This window comes from Lissotriton vulgaris, chromosome 6 (assembly GCF_964263255.1).
Source record: "Lissotriton vulgaris chromosome 6, aLisVul1.2, whole genome shotgun sequence".
NCBI lineage: Eukaryota > Metazoa > Chordata > Amphibia > Caudata > Salamandridae > Lissotriton > Lissotriton vulgaris.
Window position 1 is genome coordinate 891,919,615 of NC_141694.1, and position 21,698 is coordinate 891,941,312.

General features: G+C 44.4%; 1 protein-coding gene across 1 annotated transcript in view; it reads left to right on the forward strand.

The window, feature by feature from the left end:
* Positions 1-21,698, forward strand: part of ANAPC1 (anaphase promoting complex subunit 1) — a 763,513-nt gene that overhangs the window by 480,772 nt on the left and 261,043 nt on the right. Inside the window, exons 30-32 of the mRNA XM_086926883.1 lie at positions 10,285-10,419; positions 11,312-11,394; positions 16,826-16,904. Of these exons, the coding sequence (XP_086783009.1) occupies positions 10,285-10,419; positions 11,312-11,394; positions 16,826-16,904 (297 nt within the window). The remainder of the gene's footprint in view (positions 1-10,284; positions 10,420-11,311; positions 11,395-16,825; positions 16,905-21,698) is intronic.

The window sequence follows — 21,698 nt, forward strand, 5'->3', positions numbered from 1 at the left end:
CATCTCCATGCTCGGAGATTGAGCAGCGAGAGTTGAATGCTCCAACCTTCCTCCCGAATTCGTAAATGTCATCTTGGCTGCCCGGCATCTCTCACCCAAATGTGTATACGCCTGCTTTTGGGATAAGTTTATAACCTGGTGCACTGCTAAACAAATCGACCCTTTCCAGGCCAAACTGTCAGAAGTTCTGTTGTTTGTGTTGTCCTTCATTCAGCAAGTTCTTGCTTTAGACACTGTTAAAGGGGCTCTTTTCATCTTTTTAAGGGTGACGCAGAAGCCATCTCAATTTAAATCTCTAGTTCTGATGAGTTTCCTCAAAGGGTTACCACATATGTTTTCCCATTCTCTAGTTTGTTGTGCCTCAATAGGATTACAATTTTATCCTCACATTACTCGTGTACACGCATTTTGAGGCTCTCCAAACTTGCTTCTTCAGGCTCCTTACTTTCAAGACAGTCTTTATTGTTGCTATAACATTGGCACTACGGATCAGCTAGTTGCAGGCCTTTTCTATTAACCCTCCCTACCCAGACAACTGGTTTAGCAGACTCGAGGCTCCTTCTACCGAAGGTTGTGACTCCCTTTCATATTGGTCAGAGTATCACCCTTCCAATGTTCTTTGCTCCTCCTCACCCCTGTAAAGATGATGAGAGGCTTCACCAGTTGGATCTGAAAAAGGTCTCTTAGCTTCTACATTGATCATACCAAAGAACACAGGTTGGATGATCATCTCTTTATCGGTTTCACTGGGGCAAAGTAAGGCAAGGCTGTGCAGAAAAGGACCAATTCACACTGGGTCATACTATAAAATTTGCCACTTCCTGGACAAAAAGCAGCGCTCTGGGCTTGCAAACTCATTCTACCAGGGCCAAGTCTGCTACCTATATGTGTGAACGCTGGGTGCCAGTTCTGAACAGTTTTCAGGCAATGTTAAAAAATAGATTTTTGGCAGGCTAGGGCATGTGCCAAAGCCAGGCAGAAACCACCACTCTAGTCCGGTTAAGGAAGTTACACGTCTAAAATAACCCCTGCTCACCCCCTTGGTAGCTTGGCACAAGCAGTCAGGCTTATCTTAGAGGCAGTGTGTAAAGCATTTGCACATAACCAACTGTAATACAGTGTAAGCACTACAAAAGGACACCACACCAGTTTATAAAAATAGCCAATATTTTTATATACTTTAAGACAAGACCAAAAATGATAAAAATCCACAATCCAGTACTTAAAAATCTACAGTTGTCAAACTAACCTTTAAAAACAGTTCCTCTGGGGAGGAGAGGGAGAACCGCATATGGAGGACATATGGGAGGAATCTTTTACCCTCCTCTACAAAATCATCAAGCCAGCATATCTGCAGCGTAATCATTTCTTCACGCTACATCGGGCATACTACTCCCCCAAGAGGCTCTCGAAATTTCAACCCGGGAAATGTTGTAGTAAATGCTCTTTTCCAGCAGACTCAGATTTGCATATGTTTTGGGAGTGCCCGAATATTGCTACTTATTGGCAAGAAATCAGGATATCACTCAAATCCATCCTCAGAACCCCTATTCCGTGGACATGGTCTTTAATCATCTTCGGCCTAAACAAGAATATCAAGGGTTTAGAAAGAGAATTCTTATTCTACGCTATTCTATTAGCAAGAAGAGAAATCTGTAAGAACTGGGTCAATATAAACTCCCCGACACATGTCTTCACTATACGCAACATCGAAGGTCGATCTAACTAGAACATGTAGCCCTCACTCTATGAGATTTTGGGATTTTTTGACTGAATGGAGAAGGTATAACTAGTCAACCCGGGGTTTTTTTTTTTTTTTGTTTGTTTTCTCCCCGGGTCCGATGATTAGGCCTAATATCTCCTTGTCCAAAGGGAGGCACCCCAAGCCATACTGCTATTGGACTACTCGCCAACTTGGCCCGAATGGAGATTGTTCGTGCAGGGTTCTGCCGGAGACATCTAGTCTACCTTTCTGGGCACTGGGAGATTATCTATTGGCCTCTCGGTGGTACAGTGGCGATTGGGTCTGGTGGCTGGAGTACCCCTGGATCGACTATATGGCTAATGAGGACAAAAAAAAGAAGAAAAAAAAACTGTTCCTTGGTGTCGATAGCTCCATCCGGGGCTATCACTGCTCTTGAGCAAACAAATCCAAATAGTTCTGTCTGAACGCGGTGTTGTGGGCCATCTACGGTGTCGAAGAAGACCAGCAAACAGTACCTTTTAGTAATGCAGGGCGTCCGTGACCTCTTGTTGAGCTTTCAAAAACACGGCGTCCGCAGGCGTCCGTTCCGGAGGTTGGTGCAGGTGTCATCGGGCCCTTGAAGTCACGAGCGTTGCAGATCGATCTCCACTCTGTTCGGATCAGGAGCGCTAGCGACGGCAGGCGTTGTGTGCTGCTGCGCTGTGCGAAGTGCAGCATGCAGTGCCCCCATGTCGCGGTGCGAGCAGTGGCTCGGTGGCGGCGTCGGATGGTGTTGTTGATGAGACCAGGGCCGCGGTGCAAGATGGAGGCGGTGCTCGTCACGGTGCTGGCAGGTCACGTTGCAAGCAGCGACGTTGAAGCTCTGTTGTCGTCTGACGAACTAGAGTCGATAGCGCCGGCGTCGGTAGGCCATGAGGGCGGTGCATCGTGTAACTTTATGAGCTGTGCCCTCGAGCCACGATGCAAGCAGCTGGGTCGATATCGGCGTGGAGTGGCGTCATTGGGGATACCAAGGCTTCATCGTGAAGCGTGGCGGAATGGAGTGCGGTGCCCACAGGTTGCGGTGCAAGCAACGGCTCCTTGGTGGTGGCGGATGGCATCTTCGGTGAGACCAGGGTCACAGTGCGGTGTTGCGGCAGTGCCCTCTGCGGTGCCAAGGCCTCATCGTAAAGCGAGGTGGTGCGGAGTGCGGTGCCTACAGGTCGCGGTGCGAGCAGCGGGTCAGTGGCGGCGTCAGCAGGCATCGTCAGTGAGACCAAGGTTGTGGTGCGGCGGTGCCCTCTGCGGTGCCGTCAGGACACGGAGTCGGCAGCGGCGTTGTAGACGTCGTTGAGTTACATTTCCTCTGTTGCAGCACAAAACATTCAGCCCCCAGCGCTGCGGGCAGAAGAGCTTAAATTCTTTGCTGTTCCTGAGACTTCGTGAACAGGAGGCAAGCTCTACCTCAAGCCCTTGGAGAAACTCAAAAAGCAGATTGCAGAAAGTTCCGTCCAGTCCTTTCACTGCCCAAGACAGAAGCAGCCACTGCAGGCCAACACATCAAAGTGGTATTTCCTCCTCACAGCTTCTCCAGCACTTCTTCATGGCAGTCTTTTTGATCCAAAAGAGTTCTAAAGTTCAGGGGTCTGGGCCCCAGAATTTGTTTCCAAAAATCCTTTGATCCTCTAGACATAGGGTGTCTGTGCCCAGCCACAATCAGTTCTGCCTTCTCTGGTGTGATTTCTCGACAGGGGGTGGAGACCGCATTGTCAGAGGCAGACCCGGCCCTTTGAGGTGCAAGGACATCTCTTCCATCTTCCCCAATCGCAGCCCAGGTCTATTCAGCCCTTTCCTGACCCACCTAGACTATCCGGAGCCACTCCTGCTCCCTCAGCCTTCTGTCATCCAAAACCCAGACTTGCAATCCCATTTCCAGCAGAGGCACATGGGATGACTGAGTAAGAAAATACCTAATTTCTAAAAGTGGTATTTTTAAGCACAGAATGTAAAAATCGCATACACTAAAAGATGCATCTTTAGATTCTGAGTTCAGGCATACTAAATTTTATTTTCCTACCTAGTTCCCAGGGCCAGTTATGTTTATAAGATGTTATAAACAAACTTCTCATTCTGTCCTATGGGGAACAAATAACCTTACAATAGGGAAAACAAAATGGGCTGTAATTCACTATCAGAACATGCCACACACACCAGGGCATGTCCTACCTTTCACATACACTGCACCCTGCCCACAGGGGTACCTTGGGCCTTCCTTAGGGGTGCCTGATATGTAAGAAAAGGGAAGGTTAGGGACTGGCAAGTGTGTGCACTGGCCAAGTCGACACAGCAGTTACAAACTGCGCGCAGACTCTCCAATGGCAGGTCCGAGTTTATCTATTTTGGGCTACTCACGTAAGTGGCACAATCAGTGCTGCAGGCCCACTAGTAGCATTTGGTTTACAGGCCCTGGCACACTAAGTGCACTTTACTAGAGATTAACTAGGAAAGCAAACGCCCAATCATGGAAACACCACTCCATAGCACAATTTACACAGAGAGCATATGCATTTTAGCACTGATCAGCAGTGGTAAAGTGCCAGGAGTCCTAAAATCAACACAAACAAGTCAGGAAAAAATAGGAGCAAGAAGCAAAGAGTTTGGGGATAACCCTGCAAAAAGGGCCATTTCCAACAGGCAACTTTGTGCGCGTCACTACAAACATCCACAAGGCACTGTTACCTAGACAATCCGGTATGTCCAGAAGGGCACTTTGCCTCTTCGGTCCTTCAGGAGATTCCTCACTGACCCTCCCACGTCCCTGTTCCATGAATTGGTCTCTTCACACAAAAAGTTGCCAATTTAGGAATCTGCACAATGGTCACAACCAGTCTGATTGTTTCTGTGTCTGGGGCCAAAGAAGTTTCAAGAAAGTAACTGATGTCAACAAGCATGAGTGGCGTCTATATAGGTCTGCACACACCACATATGGCATGGACCAACTTTGATACGGAGCAGCCGGCATGCAGTAGTACTGCTAAAGATTTACTGCATCCAGTCTGTTGCCTGGGGGAGTATTTAAAAGGTAAGGAATCTGTGGTTAGTCTCTACCAGAAAGTGGGTTACTGAAACTTCTCCACAAATGAAATCCTTTTATGAACCTTCGAGCATCATACTGAAGGAAATCATTACCCTCCAAAGAGTGATGGACATGTCAGACGGAACCTACATCACCAAATGTGAAAAAGGTGCGCCAACCTGGCTTGGAAACCAACCTCCATGTTTACCATGCTACTGCTGAGCATGTGTTTATCAAGTTCGTCATATTTTGTACTTTTGATTTACTTTCCTGCTCATTTGAGAAGCCCCAGACCCATTTGTAAATAACATAGCAAAGATTCCTATAGCTCAGACTTATAGTATATTGAATTGTGATATATTGAGCCTAAATGCAAGTTATGTGAAACACTAGCTCACAGTTGCAGACTGAGCATGAGGAAGTCTCGAGGTGTGGAACAATCTTACGATAGGAAAGTGTTTTTATGGTAAATGAGCCTTTGTGTCTGAAATCTGTCTGTATACCTATATTATCTTTTTTTATTTTTTTACAGATCGTCTTAGGTTATCCAGTTGTAGTAGTAGTTATTGTTGACTTAACAAGGCCCGCCGCTCTCAATATCGAATTTTCAAGCAAAGCTGTTATCCAGATTTTTATCTGGGGATCTCTTCCGGGATCTTTTGGCACTATGTAAAGGGTTCTAGTACCATCCTTGTACACCTAAGTTGTGATTTCTGAATAATTCGAGTCACTTATCTACTGGTCGTATTTATTATTTGGCAACAGAGTCGTGTTCCTTTGGACAGGCCACCAATCTTCCACTTTAAATATAGATATAGATTGGGGTGCGCATGTATTAACATTAACATCTTTCCCTTGGGGGATTAGCAACCCTTTTCTTTTGGTCACCCCTACATGTGACTTTTTGGACACCCTAGTCTTAACCACATAGTCAGCCTTCTTCTCAAACTCCTGGGGAGAGACTAAACCTAGGTACACCAAGTCTTGAGACAATTTTTCAGAAGTACAGTTACTTAACAGATACTCTTTCATAATTAAATTATAAAGCCCATCATAGTCTTGCAACCTATTCCCTTTTAACAAACCACCTAGTGTTTTGCCTTTAAAAGTCTACAAAATCCGCCTAGAACTGACTTGAGGTTTTGAGAGACTCCCTGAATGTAATCCTGTACTCCTCAGGGTTAAGTCCAAAGCCCTTAATCAGGGTATCATTCATTAGGTCATAAGACTCCGCTTCTGTCAAATTCAGTGTCAGGAGTATATTCCTGTACGTTTCCTGAGAACAATTCCTAGAGAAGAGAGGGTAGTTCTCTGGTGTAACCTCCTTATTTTACATGCCCTCTCAAAAACAGTAAACCATTTGATAATGTCATCTCCCTCAACATATTTCGCGACAATCCCTTTGGGGATTTTGGGATCAAAAGTTTCCTCCTTCCTATTATGTTGCTGCCACTATTGATGGATTTTAGGCCCATCTCAGCCCATTCTCTTTCTGTGGCCAGGACTTTGTGCTCAAGGGCTACTCTTCTGGCTAGTCTCCCAAGAGCAGTATCTTCATCCTCTAGCCCTTCTGTAGACCCTGAGTTGCCTGACCTACCCTCAGTAGAGGAGGGCACTCCAGGTACAGTTTTAGGTAGATGTGTGTAGGCACACCATCACCCTCTGAAGTTAATTCGGGAGGGAAATCCTCATGCCAACTGCCCCCATCCTGCCCTTCAGGATGGTCAGTGTCATTTGTTGCTTTTGCTAAATCATAATCTGCCAAGAGCTCCTGGAGCTTGACCTTTGTAGGATGTGAGCCAGATTTAATGTTATAGTTTTTACTGAGGAGCCTTTACTGTTGGGTTTTAAGCTGCAGATAAGGGGCCAGGCTGAGTTCCTGCACTATATCCCCTGTGAAAGCTATTCCTAGAAAAGGTGGGACCTTTTTAGAATATTGACAGGATTAGTAACAGACTTGTATGGCCTAACTAACTAACTAGTACACATTGTACATTTCTAATACCAAGGACTGGGGAGATTTCAACACAAGGCCTTAACAGTTCAGTTTAGAAACTTTTGGAAAAATCGGAAATGTTAAAAATAATTTGGGACCAATTCAGTTGTGGGTTTCCTTGTGGAATTACCTATTGACCTAGCTGTATCAGCATTGGCAACGTCTTGTATCCTCACCCTTGATCCACTAATGTAGGAAGCTGACTTTTTATGTAGTGTACCAAAACAAGGTACACTATGGAGAAAGTCCAGATGACCCTTATTGGTTTGCAGAGCTTAAATTAATAATCTAAAATGCTATCTTTTGTGGTAGTGGGGTTGAGCAGTTTAGGCTTTTCAGAGGGTAATGTTAAGCATTTGTTAAACACACAGAGTCAATAAATGAGGCACACACTCAAGAAAAAACTCTTGGCCCATTTAAAAAAAATAAAAGAATAAGTATTTTTTATATGTATTTTAACACCAAGAATTTCATCATTGGGTAAGTACTTTTTAGGTTATCAATTTTTGCAGGTAAGTAAAAATTCCACACAAATTCTTTTTGTACGAGGTACTGCTTTCCTATGGAGAAAGAAACCTATATTACATACAGGTATTTGCAAACCAATCTCAGGGTTCCCTTTAGGACTTAAGGTGCTAGGCACCCAAGGTCCATAGTACAATCAGCAGTTTCAGTTTACCTGCCCTGGAGTGTCCGGGTTCATAGGTTCTGGACTGGTTGGTAGCCTTGCACGCTACACTATAGGAAAAGAGGGGGGGTACATAGAAACAGGCTGAAGAGGAGGACTTGGTGGCAACTCCGGGGGCTCCCAAAAGGAGTCTGTTTGTGGGGCTCCGGGAGCACAGCTGATTGTCATGGACCCATGTTGAGGAGATCTGATGCAGATGGTTCGGTTGGCTAGTGCCCACGCGTCAAAGGCGCCCACGGTTCTAGGTTAGACCTGCAAAAGGAAGACAAAACACAACAGCTGGGCTACTCTCGGTGTTGGCCTCTGAGATGCTGGCATCCCTCATCGACTGGTCAGTCTTCGCAGTGTTGGAGTCGAGATTGGACTCAAGCAATCTTTGGTTACTGCAAGGGGTCCGGCACCCCGAGTATTGGTGCAGGGCAGCTCATGTTTGTCCTGGGGTCTTCACACTTGGTGGGCAGACGGATCTGACCTCTTGGGGCATGGTGACCCCTCCTGGGCGCCTGCTACGGTGGTCAGCAGAACGGGAAACCTGAAGTTGCAGTTGGTACCTGCAGGTTGCAAGGAAGTGGCTCCTCTACTTCAAGGGAGATGCTTATGGCCTGGTAAAGTGCTGGAGGCTCTCCAAGACTTTTGAAGGAAACACAGCTGCAGGACGAATCATGTTGAAGCGGTTGTCAGGATAGGAGCAGGCAGGCAGGATTTGGTGCCAGATCCCACCAGTAGTCCGCAGTGCTCACTTTTTCGACTCTTCTTGATCCTTCTTCTTGTGTCAGGGTAATTTGAGTTCCTGGTGTCATGGGGCCGCCTAAAAACTCAATTTAGGATTGCTAAAGGGGATTGAAGGGTAGTAGCCAATGGACTACTTACCCTTGGGGTCATTCAACCCCCCCATATGGCCACTTCCATTGGGGAGTGGGCATAACCCTGCCACAGAATTCATATTTCCACCAAAATCAAAATGGTGGAACCCTTCTTTCGTGGAGCACAAGGCAGCCCACCTTAGGGGTTTGACTGGACTGGTAGTACACCATGCCTCCTTGGTTGGTCACCACGTCTCTTTGCATCACTAATTTCCCACCTGCCCTGGTGCCAAATGGACCCCTGGGCAGGGGGTGACATCTCCTACTTCTGGGTGAAGCCGGGTCGCATATCAAAGGTGGCATGGGCTTTGAAGTCGCTGGCCTTGGTGTGCAGATTCACTAGCCATCCTGCTAGAGGAGGTGTGAGCACCTTTCTCTGGAGCATTAATTGTTTCTGCCCTCGAGGAAGGTGGGTTCTCACCTGCAGGGGTTCTGAAACAGGTCTGTGGCAGCAGGCTGGACGATACCAGTTAGCCAGCACAATAAGAGGGTGGTAGGTTTTCAGGGGGCACCTCTAAGGTGCCCTCTGGGTACATATCTGAATTAATCCATTACTTGCATCAGTGTGGATTTATTAAGACAGAGTGTTTGATCCCAAACCCCATAGGTTTCAGTGAAGATATCATGTAGCTGGGGAAGTCGTTATGACCAGTGCCCAGTACATGTACTTACTATATGACTTTACTGTTGACTTGTACTATCTAGCAATTGAACTAGCAACACAGGATCCTGTCTGCTCATGCAGGTATGCAATCACATATAATATAGTGCACCCTGCCTTAAGACTAGAAGGCCTGCTGTAGGGGTGACTTACATACATCACATTCAGTGTCTGTGTCCAGGGCCCACAGGGTGTGTGCCATGTTGTGTTTTCACATTTGTTTGCACTGTGGGTCCCTTAGGGACCCTCTTTAGTACCCATGCCCTAGATACCAAGGTACCAATCACTAGGGACTTAAAGCAGTACTAAAGGTATTGCTAATTCGGGAACAATTGAACAGTTACCTTGTTTTAGGGAAAAAACACTGGCTCTGGGGGACCTGGTTAGCAGGAACTCAGTGCACTTAAGTCAAGATTGCATCAAATACTAGGCAAAAAGTGGGGATGATCATGTCAAAAAGGGACACTTTCCTACAACGCTTCATGGGGTATGTAGAACCAAAAAATGGGAAGGTTCAAGATGGATGGTGCTATGCATTAAGATCTGCTAGCCATTGCCCAAGAAGCAACCACCTGAGAGTTTCCATGGTCATTCCACCAGAGCCAAGGCTACGATCACTGTTAGCCCACATAGTTCCTCTCCTGGATAGCTGTCAGGCACTACGTCTGGAAGTCTCTATCAGATGAACAAGTAACTTACCTTCGGTAACACCTTATCTGGTAGAGAGAGTGTCTAGCCTCAGATTCCTTACTTACTGATCCCGCTCTGCAGGACGATTGTAGTATAAGGGACGCCCTTCTCATGGCCTGTTTTTTCAAACCAGTGGTCTGTTCTCATTGTGGCTCTGCCCTCCTGACTTGGATAGTCGCAAAAGTATCTGACATCAGCGTGCAGGTTTGGTACCACACGTCACTTCTGGCATAGATGATGCCTATGTGGAGCTGCACAAGACCACCTATCCACATGCATGGGTATTGCTCAAAAATCTTCTAGATCCAGTCTGAAGCCTGAGGATATTCTAAGGTAAGGAATCTGCTGCTAGATGGAGTCTCTATCATATAAGGCGATACCAAAGGTCAGTAACTTATTCTTTTGGTTTTTGGGAAAATGTTTCCAGATATATATGTTGAGACTGCACTGAGTACAATGTCATTAACACACTTTGTATAGAGAATGGAAAAACTATTTCAGATGCCTAGTATTTCGATTGAACTATTTTTCAGGTTTCAAAATTAATGATTTCACACCTTGGATTCTGTATGAATTGCCAGATCCTATACTCCTGAGCATGTTGTGTGTTTTTCTCGTCATTATAGCACGGCAGCAATCTGATAGGCATGTCTGACCTCAACGTTCCCGAGCAGCTGTACCAGTACATGGTTGGAGGTCATCGGCGCTCCCAAGTTGGAATCAGCAGAGAAAAACACAAGTCCCCAAGTTATCAAATCAAGGTGGTACTTCATAAGCATGTGGTTGCTAAATTGTAATGTTATCATTTTTGCTATGCTTTAGTAATGGAGATTCTTCAGGTAATAGGGCTACTTCTCAATGATATGTTCTGGGCAGTTTGGAGAAGAGCAAATGCTCTGTGAACTATTTAGTGAGAAAACATGAAAGTAGGCTCCACATTATTTTGTGGCTATAGTAGGTTTACAATGAGGGGGAATGCATTATTTATATACTGCTTAACGGTCATATTAATGGGAAATTATGTCTCTTGATGTACAATAGTGTGCCTCAGTGTAGATTAGTCTAAAGGAGTCCAGCACCTAAAATTAGTGAGCATTGTTTTAGATTGATTAGTAATTATCATTTGAAATTCAGACTCCCTTCCTATGTGTGCTCTCTTGTGAGAAACTTGGCTCCTATCAATAATGGGAACATCTTGCAAGATTCTCTAGGAAGGATGAGCTCTCCAGTGCTACGCTACTAAAGGACATGCTAATATGGGATCCGATGTATAACATGGTGTGCAACAGTTTGCATCTTATTAATAGCCTTTTGAATATTGACACACGTTTTTGCATAGATGTTTGTACCTGATCTTCCATTGCACATTTGCAGTGCTTTGAAGAACATTGTATTATTTAAGACACCGAAGTAAGAAACAAATTCCAACTAAAGAGCTGAAACGTTTCATATAAATGTGTAATACTAAAGAGCCCAGCAAAGTAAGAGTATTTTCTCTTGCTTGAAACTGGACTGGGATAGTCAGGGAGAGATGCTAATTTCAGTTTGCAAGGTAAACACACAAATGGGGAATTGATTAAAGGCTTGGTGGGAGAGTATTCCATTTGTCTTGTTATAAAGTAGTACTTAAAAAAAAATATTGTTCTTTGGCAGGAAGGAGACTCCATAAATGTAGATGTAACTTGTCCTGGTGCAACCCTAGCGCTAGCCATGATCTACCTGAAAACCAACAATAGGTATGTTAAGTGTTACGTAAAGGATGTGTATGGTGTGTACTTTCTCATTCGTAGGTTGATTTTCAATACAGTTTTTTTTCAACTCTTCATTCAATTGCAGTTTTATTAGGACACATTATGCGTTTTAGAGGGCTCACATGTGTTAATTTCCAATACATATGTCCTGTTAAATACTCTCTGATAGAGACTTCTTACCACATATTCTTCCTCTTAGAGTACTTCTATGAGTATTAGTCCGAATTGGGAAAATTTTGCAGTACTTATTGATGCCTGAGCTGGAGCCTTTGAATCATCATTGACGCCACCTGCGCCAAACATGATGTGCTTGTGCCTAGGCATCACCCACGCAAGCTGATATCCGTTTCTTTCTGCGGCTACAGAATCTGATACAGAGATATTTATGTTCTTTGGAGACCATTATTTTCGAAACTATATCCCAGAGTGCAAGTTACATGTCCTCCAACAAATCAGCAAGGTTTAAGCCTTGAGGGGAATGCCACAGACAGATGTTGGTGACTGATCCCCACTTTGTCTGTGGCATCTGGGGTCGTCACCAATGTTCCCTCTAATTTATTTCCTCTGTGTGCGGCAGTGGAGGGTCTCTGTGCACTGCAACCTTGGCTATGTGCGCCAGGAACCGAACCTCGCGTGTATGCTGCGCCAAATGCCACTCATTTCTGGTGCCCTCCTGCCCTCTGTCCCACTCGTTTTTGTGCCTTTCTGCCTTATGTCCCACTCGCTTTTGGTGCCCTTCTGCCCTCTGCCCCACTCGTTTTTGGTGCCCTCCTGCTCTCTGTCCCACTCGTTTTTTGTGCCTTTCTGCCTCTGTCCCACTCGTTTTTGGTGCCCTTCTGCCCTCTGCCCAACTCGTTTTTGGTGCCCTCCTGCCCTCTGCCCCACTCGTTTTTTGTGCCTTTCTGCCCTCTGTCTCACTTGCTTTTGGTGCCCTTCTGCCCCACTCGTTTTTGGTGCCCTTCTGCCCCACTCGTTTTTGGTGCCCTAGTGCCCTCTGTCCCACTCGCTTTTGTGCCCTTCTGCCCTCTGCCCCACTCATTTTTGGTGCCCTCCTGCCCTCTGTCCCACTCGTTTTTTGTGCCTTTCTGCCCTCTCTCCCACTCGCTTTTGGTGCCCTTCTGCCCTCTGCCCCACTCGTTTTTCTCTTGTTTTTGGTGCCCTTCTTCCCTCTGTCCCACCCGTTTTGTCCCTTTCTGTCCTGCCTTTCACTCGTTTTTCTCTCGTTTTTTGGTGCCCTTCTGCCCTCTGTCCCACTCGTTTTGTCCCTTTCTGTCCTGTGTTCCACTCGTTTTTCTCTCGTTTTTGGTGCCCTTCTGTCGTCTGTCCCACTTCGTTTTTCCCTGTTTTTGTGCCCCTTTTGCCTCCTGTTCCGCTTGTTTCCCCAGCCACTCTGGCCTTTTGTTTAAGTATTGATGTTAATCAGAGCCCCTTCACGGGCTCCGATTAACAGCAATACTTAAACAAAAGGCCAGAGTCTGCCCCGCGCTTTCCTAACAAAAGCGTAGACAGTTTCCCAACACCCTTAAACACTAACCCATCTTAACCTCTTCAAGGCTATTGACGGAACCGTTCCGTCATGGCTCGTGGGTGAGCTGTGCTCATGACGGAACGGTTTCGTCACGGCCCGGCCGCCGCGCCTGCGCCGCACTGATTTCGCGCCTGCACGGCGCGTTTAATTGAGCGGGCAGGGCCGTGACGGAACCGTTCCGTCACCCGCGGAGCTCACCCGCGTTAGCGCTGCGGCGGAATAGCCGCCGCAACGAAAGGGTTAACCCTATAAATATACCCTGTACCCCAAAACTCAAACCTACCCCTGAACCCTAAAAATACCCCTGTACCCCAAAACCCAAACCTAGCCCTGAACCCTAAAAATACCACTGTACCCCAAAACCCAAACCTACCCCATAACCCTAAAATACCCCTGTACCCCAAAACCCAAACCTAGACCTGAACCCTTAAAATACCCCTGTACCTCAAACCCCAAACCTACCCCTGAACCCTAAAAATACCTGTGTACCCCAAAACCAAAACCTAGCCCTGAGCCCTAAAAATACCCCTGTACCCCAAAACCCAAACCTAGCCCTGAACCCTTAAAATACCCCTGTACCCCAAAACCCAAACCTACCCCTGAACCCTAAAAATACCCCTATACCTAAAAACCCAAACCTAGCCCTGAACCCTAAAAATACCCCTGTACCCCAAAACCCATACCTATCCCTAAAACTAACCCTGTACCCCATAACCCAAAACTATATCTGAACCCTTAAAATACCCAAACACCCCAAAACATTTACCTCAGCACCCCAAAACATACACACCTATACCCATACTTACCTTATCCAAATATTTTAAAAAAACATGCTTTTACCATTCATGCATTTACAACGAATTTTGTTGTAAATGTATGCGTGGTAAAAGCATATAAAATGTAATGCTATGCGTTATAATGCAATTGCGGAGTGATGGTATGCGGAAAGAAAGTTGCGGAATTATGGGTGTTTACCCTCCACCGGTAAGTACATTGGTGGCACGCGGCCCAAATCTCCAGCAACATACTCATATTTTTTCACCACCCATTTGAAAAATGCACAGGTCTCTCTTATTGATGGCCAGCACCTTTATTCACACGGTCTAGCGGTCTGCAGAGTTTTTCTCTCACGAAAAAAGATTTTCTTTATTTAAGCAAATAAGTGCAACAGCGAACATGTGGCTCATAAATGCTCAGGTTTTAAACCCTGTAAGGACTGGGTGTTGGAGAGTATGGCACAAAGCTGGGATGGGGGGTCTAATCAGATGTCACTTATGAGCCCATGATTGTTTACCTTTGGTATCTAGGCTTGGAACATGACTCTCAGGCACGCGAGTAATACCAGAGTATGCATAGGAAGGCCATTACCGAATGTCAGATTTAACACTTTAACACTTTAACACTTTATGGCCTGAGCCAAGGGTGACAGAAGAGGCAGATACAGATCAAGGCAACGGCCTACGTCAACAGGGTTGTTGATGTCGAAATCTTCCAATGACAAGCATAAGAAACTGAGAAGACACAGCAGCTGTAATAGAAGATAAGTCAGTCTCCAAGGGGCTCTCCATCCCACTCAGTCTCTTCTTTGGAGCTGGTTGAAATCAGGCCCTCTTTGGAACCCGACACTGGGGAAGGTCCCAGCACTAGCGTTGACTCTAGGAACTGGCACCAGCTGTGCCCTACTTTCCTGGCACCTGTTTCAAATCCAGTGCTGTACCTGAACTACATGTTTGAGGTGTTCAGGGTGACTGCTCCCTCTGGAGCATCTTCGGGCTCCATGGTCCACTTCGGTTGTTCTGCAAATTTTTGCTAGCAGGTTTTCATAGGGCACCGTTCACATCCTTCTTGTCGCTATTGCCAGTGAAGTTTGGCTCCATTGGTGCCCCCAATCGTGGTAGCTTGCATTCCAGCCAAGCCCCGGTTCCAGACCAGATCATTTTGATTCCACAACTCCGGAGCCTGTTCTGAGGTCAAGGAGAGCAGTGCAGTGCCTCCTAGAAAAATAACGATATAGGGAGTAAAACTGCTCCTTATATAACCTCATTGGCAAGGATTCCGACCAGTATGACCATTAACATGCAAGCAAGCTCCTTGAGGAGTTTCTAAAGCTGGCTGAGGCCAGTGGGCTGAACACCTCACCCGAGCAAGAGTATCTAACCCCTTCGGGCACCCTCGCCCTCAAGGGTGGCCTCCTACCATACTACCATTAGGGAGGCAGCTGAAACATTGGGCTTACCCATGGTGGAAACGGGGCCAATATTTTAACTGAGGTTATGCAGCATACGCGCCACTCGGCCTTCATCTTAGGGTGGACCTTCTTTCCCAATCAGAAGGGTAGGTTACCCATGTAAATCTTCTGAGTCTACTTCTTCATGCTTGGAGATTGAGTGGAGACATTTCACTGTTTTTCAGTTGCTTACAATTGAAGTGGATGCCATTTTGTCATCCCATCACATGTCCGCTAAAACTGTCTACTCTGGTACATGGCATAAGTTGGTCACTTGGACGAGACGAATCCCTCAAAACTCGATTATCGGACGTCTTTAAGTTGGCAATTTTTTTGGCCCAAAAAGGATGCACTGTAAGTACAGTGAAGGGATATCTTGTGACCTTTGTCTACCTTCTCCTGCCTTCTGGACAAGCCTTCCCTTTCCAAATCCCCTGTTGTTGAGGGGACTTTTTCAAAGATCTGACCAACATGTTCTCTCCCTTTGTTGTGCCTCAGTAGCGTTTAAAGTGGAGAACTTATCACACTGTGCCTGTGTGAGTCTTCCCCATCAGGATGGCTCATTCCCATGCTGTTTTTCAAAAACGGCGGGCGAGAGATCACCTTGTAGTTGAGGACGGTGGGGCAGTGGGGACTGTCTCTATGGAACCGACCTGTTGGGGCAAGGCCAGCGCACATATTGAAGATGAAATCTCTTGTCGCCCTCCCCAAAACTAGCTGTGCTCTTTTTTTAATGTTAGTACACTGAATGTCGGTTAGCATTTTTTAACAGTACTTCACAGATCTATTTTTGCAGCTTACTTCTCAAAGGAAGCATTCTTCTGCCAAAGGGTGAAGTATTGATTTTGCCTTAGGATAGTAAGGCTGGTCTGTGTTAGGAATCATCTACACCTTGTGAAGAGGTTGATTGATCGTCACTCAATGTTTGTCCACCATGCTGCACTGCTTTTATCTGGTACCCAACCAAAAAGTTATATTTCAAGGAACTGCTAAAGGAACATCCTTTAAAATGTTTCCCTTTCTATATTCTCTAACGTGCTAGCACAAAGACATAGTGCATGTCATTAATCATGAGCTTGGGGCCATAGCAACTGACTGAACGTGTAATATGTACCTAACATAAGATACATTCACCAGCTCCCAGAGAAGAGAAGGAATTATTCCCTGTGTAATGCAACAAAATCTTCACATTTATCTAACTCAATTAATTTTTTTAATACATGTTAAATGTAAACTTTTAAGACTAGCCATTGACGTAAATGATTTCTATTAGATGTTTATATGACAGTTTATCTTGAGGCGAGCTTAAAAATCTAACGTGGATCCAGTAGTCCGGGACCTACTTTGAATACCATTGCGCATTCTAAGCTTTTGTTTTAAGGCTCGTTGTTTATATCATCTGCTTGTTCAAAATGTTGCCCAAGCGTGCTAAATTGTATCTGATCTTTAGAAAAAAAAGATCTGTGTGGATAACTAGGAAGGCATGCATTTAATTGGTATTTCATTTTCACAAATACATTCTCTACAATTAACAAGATGTTGGTGTAAAATTGAAGCAGATACATGTAATCTTAGTTTTGAAAAAAAGTGCTTGACCATTGTGAACGTGTATATCTGGAAACCGCATGTTGTCTAATTACGTTAATGTTCTATTTAAACAGGTCTATTGCTGACTGGCTCCGAGCTCCTGACACGATGTACTTGCTTGACTTTGTTAAGCCAGAGTTTCTATTATTGAGGGTATGTTTTTAACATGTACTCTGTAGATAAATCTCAAAGTGTTTGGCAATAAAATCCTGCAGTGCATTTATGAGGCTTTGAACTGAAACCATAAAGATAAGGTTGTGAGTCAGAAAGGACATTCATTCTGAAATAATGCTGCTCCTTGTTCGATCTTGGCGCTGTCTGGGCAAGGGGAGAGACCGCCCTGAAGTGCTTCCTGGTGCGTGCTCTTTCTTTGTGGTAAGTTGACCGATGTTAGGGTATCTGAAAAGCAGTGTAGTAGACTATTTGCTTGCTGTTTTCTTATTGCTGAATTCGTTGTTTACTGTTTGTTGTATTTTTTTACTACCCCTCTCTGTTGATCCAGGGCGCTGCCTCCTCTCTCTGGATCTCTTCCTTCTTCCCCATCCACTTGTCACAGCCTTGGCATTTGCGATACTTATGCACTTTTCCCAGGTTGTCTAGCCTGAACTTCTAGCCCAAACCAGCAAGGCTAAAGGGAACTTTGTGTGCAACTAATCTCTTTGACCGTCGGCTGGAAAACCTGAAATACACTGCTCCTCCACAAATCAACCCGGTGCTCTCCGCTGTGCTGCCAGCGACCCACCCCCATCCAACCTGGTTTCTCTCATTAATGTGACTTGATTTCATTGCTAGCCTTTCACACATCTTGGCAATTTCAGCATCAAATTGGCATTTCCAAACCATAGCTACTGAAGATCTATCCCACCTCAGTCTTATGTACATTATTAACCTGTCATGCATTTACATTCACAGCTAGACTTACCCTGTGTGCCAATTCTGCTATTAGGAAATATTTATTGACCACCAGACTTACCCCTACCTTCGGGCTGCCAAATAATATTGGATATGTTGATCTTAAAAACTTCCATAAAGGTCCCACATTCCAATAATACCACTGCTAGAGCACTTTAAACTGTTCCATATTTGAAGAAATCTTAACCATTCCGGCAACCCTACCACAAGTCTTTGCCTCTAGTTGAATCTTGTTTGCCCCCACCCCTTTGACACTGCTCAAATGCCAGATGAATTACTCCTGCTGCCAAGAAGGATTTACAAAAAAACTCTCTGCTCTTGAGTCAAAGGATCACATCCCGGAACATAAACCGAAGCCCAGCATAGAAGCCGTTATTTAACCAGCAACTGCTACTATTCGGAATCTAAATTGGGAATCCAAGCCGCTGACACTGAAGATTATATCTGAATTCCACAACAATGTGGCAACTACAACTAAACCTATCTCTTCTAAATATTTGTGAATCATGCTGGCTTGAGTGTTTTGATAAAAAGCTATTGATTTTAGAATCTCGCATTACCGAACCACTGACAAGCATACTTCACTCACAGCCCAACCCAGGTACAAACTCCATCCTCTTAACCTTTGTTGTAGTCTGTTCTTTTTCTTAGCTATGCAACACTGATATCGTAGCAGATGCTACCTCCAGCGGAAAATCCGGATCACCAGTTGACCTCTACCTGCCAGCCATTGTCAAGAGGCCCCTGTTACTTCCTACAGTCTCCTCAGTAGTTCAAATAATCCAGGCAACTATAGACCCTTCTCCATGGTAAGCTAGTGAAAGGTGTGCTCACCCAACTTAACAAGAGCAGTAACTCCTGTCTGATGCGCACGTCGTCTTCCCTAATGCTGTTGTAGAGAAACAACATGGGAGTATCTCAGATCTCAAGTAGAGAAGAACAGAGATGACGTCCTTACACCTCTGGACCTGTCTTCTATGTAATATTGCTCATCACTCCATTCTCCTCGTTAATGCGTATGGCATTAGGGTCAAGTCCGTAGACAGAATTGACCTCTTCTTCTCGAACATCACACAGGTCATTGCAACTGCAACTTTGTCATCACCCCATCCAACTATTAGCAGGGTGATACAGTACTCTGTGATTGCTCCAATCCTGGTTATAATCTACCTCAGGCCATTAAGCTATGTAAGTGAAACCTTTGGCACTACCTGCTTTACTTGTGTAGATAACACTCAGACCCAGTTGAAATGTGGACCCCACTTAGATGGAGACTGCCTTGCACTTAGATTTTGCCTGTTCTTCAGGAGCAAGACCCACTTTAGCACCTAACACATTGGAAAACTAAATCAGATCGGCACCCATTCAACTTTTCTAAATAAATATGAGGATGAGAGAGCCTTTTGGAGATCAAGTTTCTAAAGAGGCCCTCATACCTCAGAAGGATTCAGAAAAAGCAAGCAATCCATTCTGGTTCAAAATGAGAAGAAACAGTTCCGATAACAACTACGTTTTTTTATTAAATTCAATATAGCTTCTCTTCTGAGAGAGCCTGCAGCTCACTAATTATTCAAGCTGAAGTGATCGCCACTTAAAGATGATCTCCCATGAAATGCAGAGCTGGTCTTCAGAGAGTATATTCAGGATCATATTCATATTCAAAGCCAAAAAGGAATGAGATTTCCTGTTGGATGGAAATAACCTCAAAAGGCCCACAGTTTGTCTTGGAGCTTCCTAATATTGTTAACACTGTATGTCACATATGGTATTCTTCCAGAACCCTATTCATAATCCATGAATGTTAATTAAATATCTGCATGATCAAGATATGAAACGATTGTGTAATCGGTGCATGTTAAACTTTGATAACTCTTCCTAAGTCCTCTTATGGAACTTGAACAATTTGTTACTGAAAAGATTGCTGGTCGCCTGGAAGAGTACTGCAATTCTATGAAAAGTGGAGGTAGTGGCATATCAAAGACGCAGGAACCAGGTACCTCAGACATGGAGCACTATATGTTTGATCAAGGCTAGGAGCCACGTTTGATATTGCGAAAATGAGTTCTAGTACCGTGCCGCAAAGCTTGATGACCACAATGGATCTGAGGGCAATAGAAACAGTAGAACATATTTGCATTACAGTGCAAGAGAAAATAATTTAGCATTGCGCTATGACGGCCATCCTAAAATGAATTTGACAGTGACTCCCTACACTTAACTGTGCCCTCAAAGTGGGCATGACGTTTAGAGAGGCTCCTGAGCTTCTTATTGGAGGTAATCTGTATCTCTGAGAATAAAATTTTGTCACATCCTCAGAAGAAAGATATTTTTCTTCCCTGACACAAGGAGTAGCAGGTGTGGTGGGTTTGGCAGACTGAAAATGTAGACGTAAATCTTCAATTTGTCACGCTTTTCCCTTAATCTAAAAAGGTCAGTTGAACTTTAGATTCCAGAATGTTTAAGGTGGATATTCGTGTCATTGTTTCTCTATACATTTGTCCCCATGCTCTTCCAAATAAAAAGGTGAGCCGTGAATAAGCCATAGAGGAACAGCTTATGTTTAGAAGCAGTGGCATTTTTTTCTAGGCCAACTGACAGCTCTAATTTGTCCCCAAAGTTTTGGTTGCAACCTGTCAAACCAAAAATGCATCTTTCTGTATGTGTTTTATTCAGCAACCCGATATCAAAGGAGCAACATTTCTCTGGATTCCTTTTGGAATAGGTGGCATTCCACTGTAATTTGTAGATTCATGGCCGACAGCTCTCTGCCCAAGCCAGGACTGTTGCTGGATGTTTGCTTCTCGAGAAGCTCAAGACAAAGGATTGGTGGGTAGGCCAAAGGCCATGATCTTACCAGAGGAAATGTGCACAGAAAAGAAGAGCAGGCCATTCAGAATGGGAATAGGAAGAGCAGGGTGGTGAATGGTTACATCCCTATGGACTTTCCCTCTGCACCGTCTTTCTCATAAAATGTTACCAAAAAGGCATTATTATACCTCAGAATCGATCAAAATACATGCAAACCTGTTTATATATCCATCTTGCGCAATACTATGCTAGCTGAGATTTATAACGACTTCAATTGGACTTAATGTCACATTTCCAATGTAATGTGTTGCTTTGATGTGAATTCCGAAGATTGCCTCACTGTAGAGCTATGACACCCTCTTACACAGCCTCATGTGCAATATCATTCTGCAATGTTCTTTTTTTGTTTCACTGCATATTACATTTAGCTCTTAGTAAGGAGCAGAAAACGTTAACTACCTGTTGCAGTACTTTCTCATTGTTCCTATGGTCTCTATAATGCCAATAAGTCCTATTTAATGCAATGTGCTATTGTTAATGTGCTTTTGTTTTTTTCAAGTTAAAACTACTAGTCATCCGTAGACTTAAGGGAGACTTTGACATCTTTAGGGATCAATCATTATTTGAATTTACAGGGGACCTGTAACTGATAAAAAAGCAATACTTTGCAATGTTAACTTTTTATTGTTGTACTCATTACCAATGCATGTGTATTCTGTTCATTAGAGAGCAGGTTTTGTTTTTGCATAATCTAAGATGCAAGATACACAAAGGTTGAGCCCTGCTCTGGATCACCTCTGCGCCTTGCAGTTCACCTACTTCACAGCAGAAACAACTTCATTAACTGAAGTATCTCATAATCGATGATAATGGAATATCCTCTGTTAATCTTAAAAAGATTTCATGCCAGGAGAGAACGGTTTAGGGTAAATCATTTTTTTGCTATCGGAAAGTTCAAGAATGGTAAATAACAAAGGGTTGTCTTGAAAGAAAATAAAGACAGCAGACATTTTATTTTGGTACGCAAGGTTGAGTTGAACTGCAGCATACCATGAACAGTTCGACAGTTTCTTAATGATTTTAGCTGTGATGCTTTCTATTACTTAGAAGCTGTTGGTTCTTTTAGTGGTTTTCTTTAAAAGAACAGGTCTGTCAGATGCTTACTGGTCATTTTTTTATAACCTTGTCGTTTTTGCTGATTATCATTTCTAATGTTCTTCCCTTTGA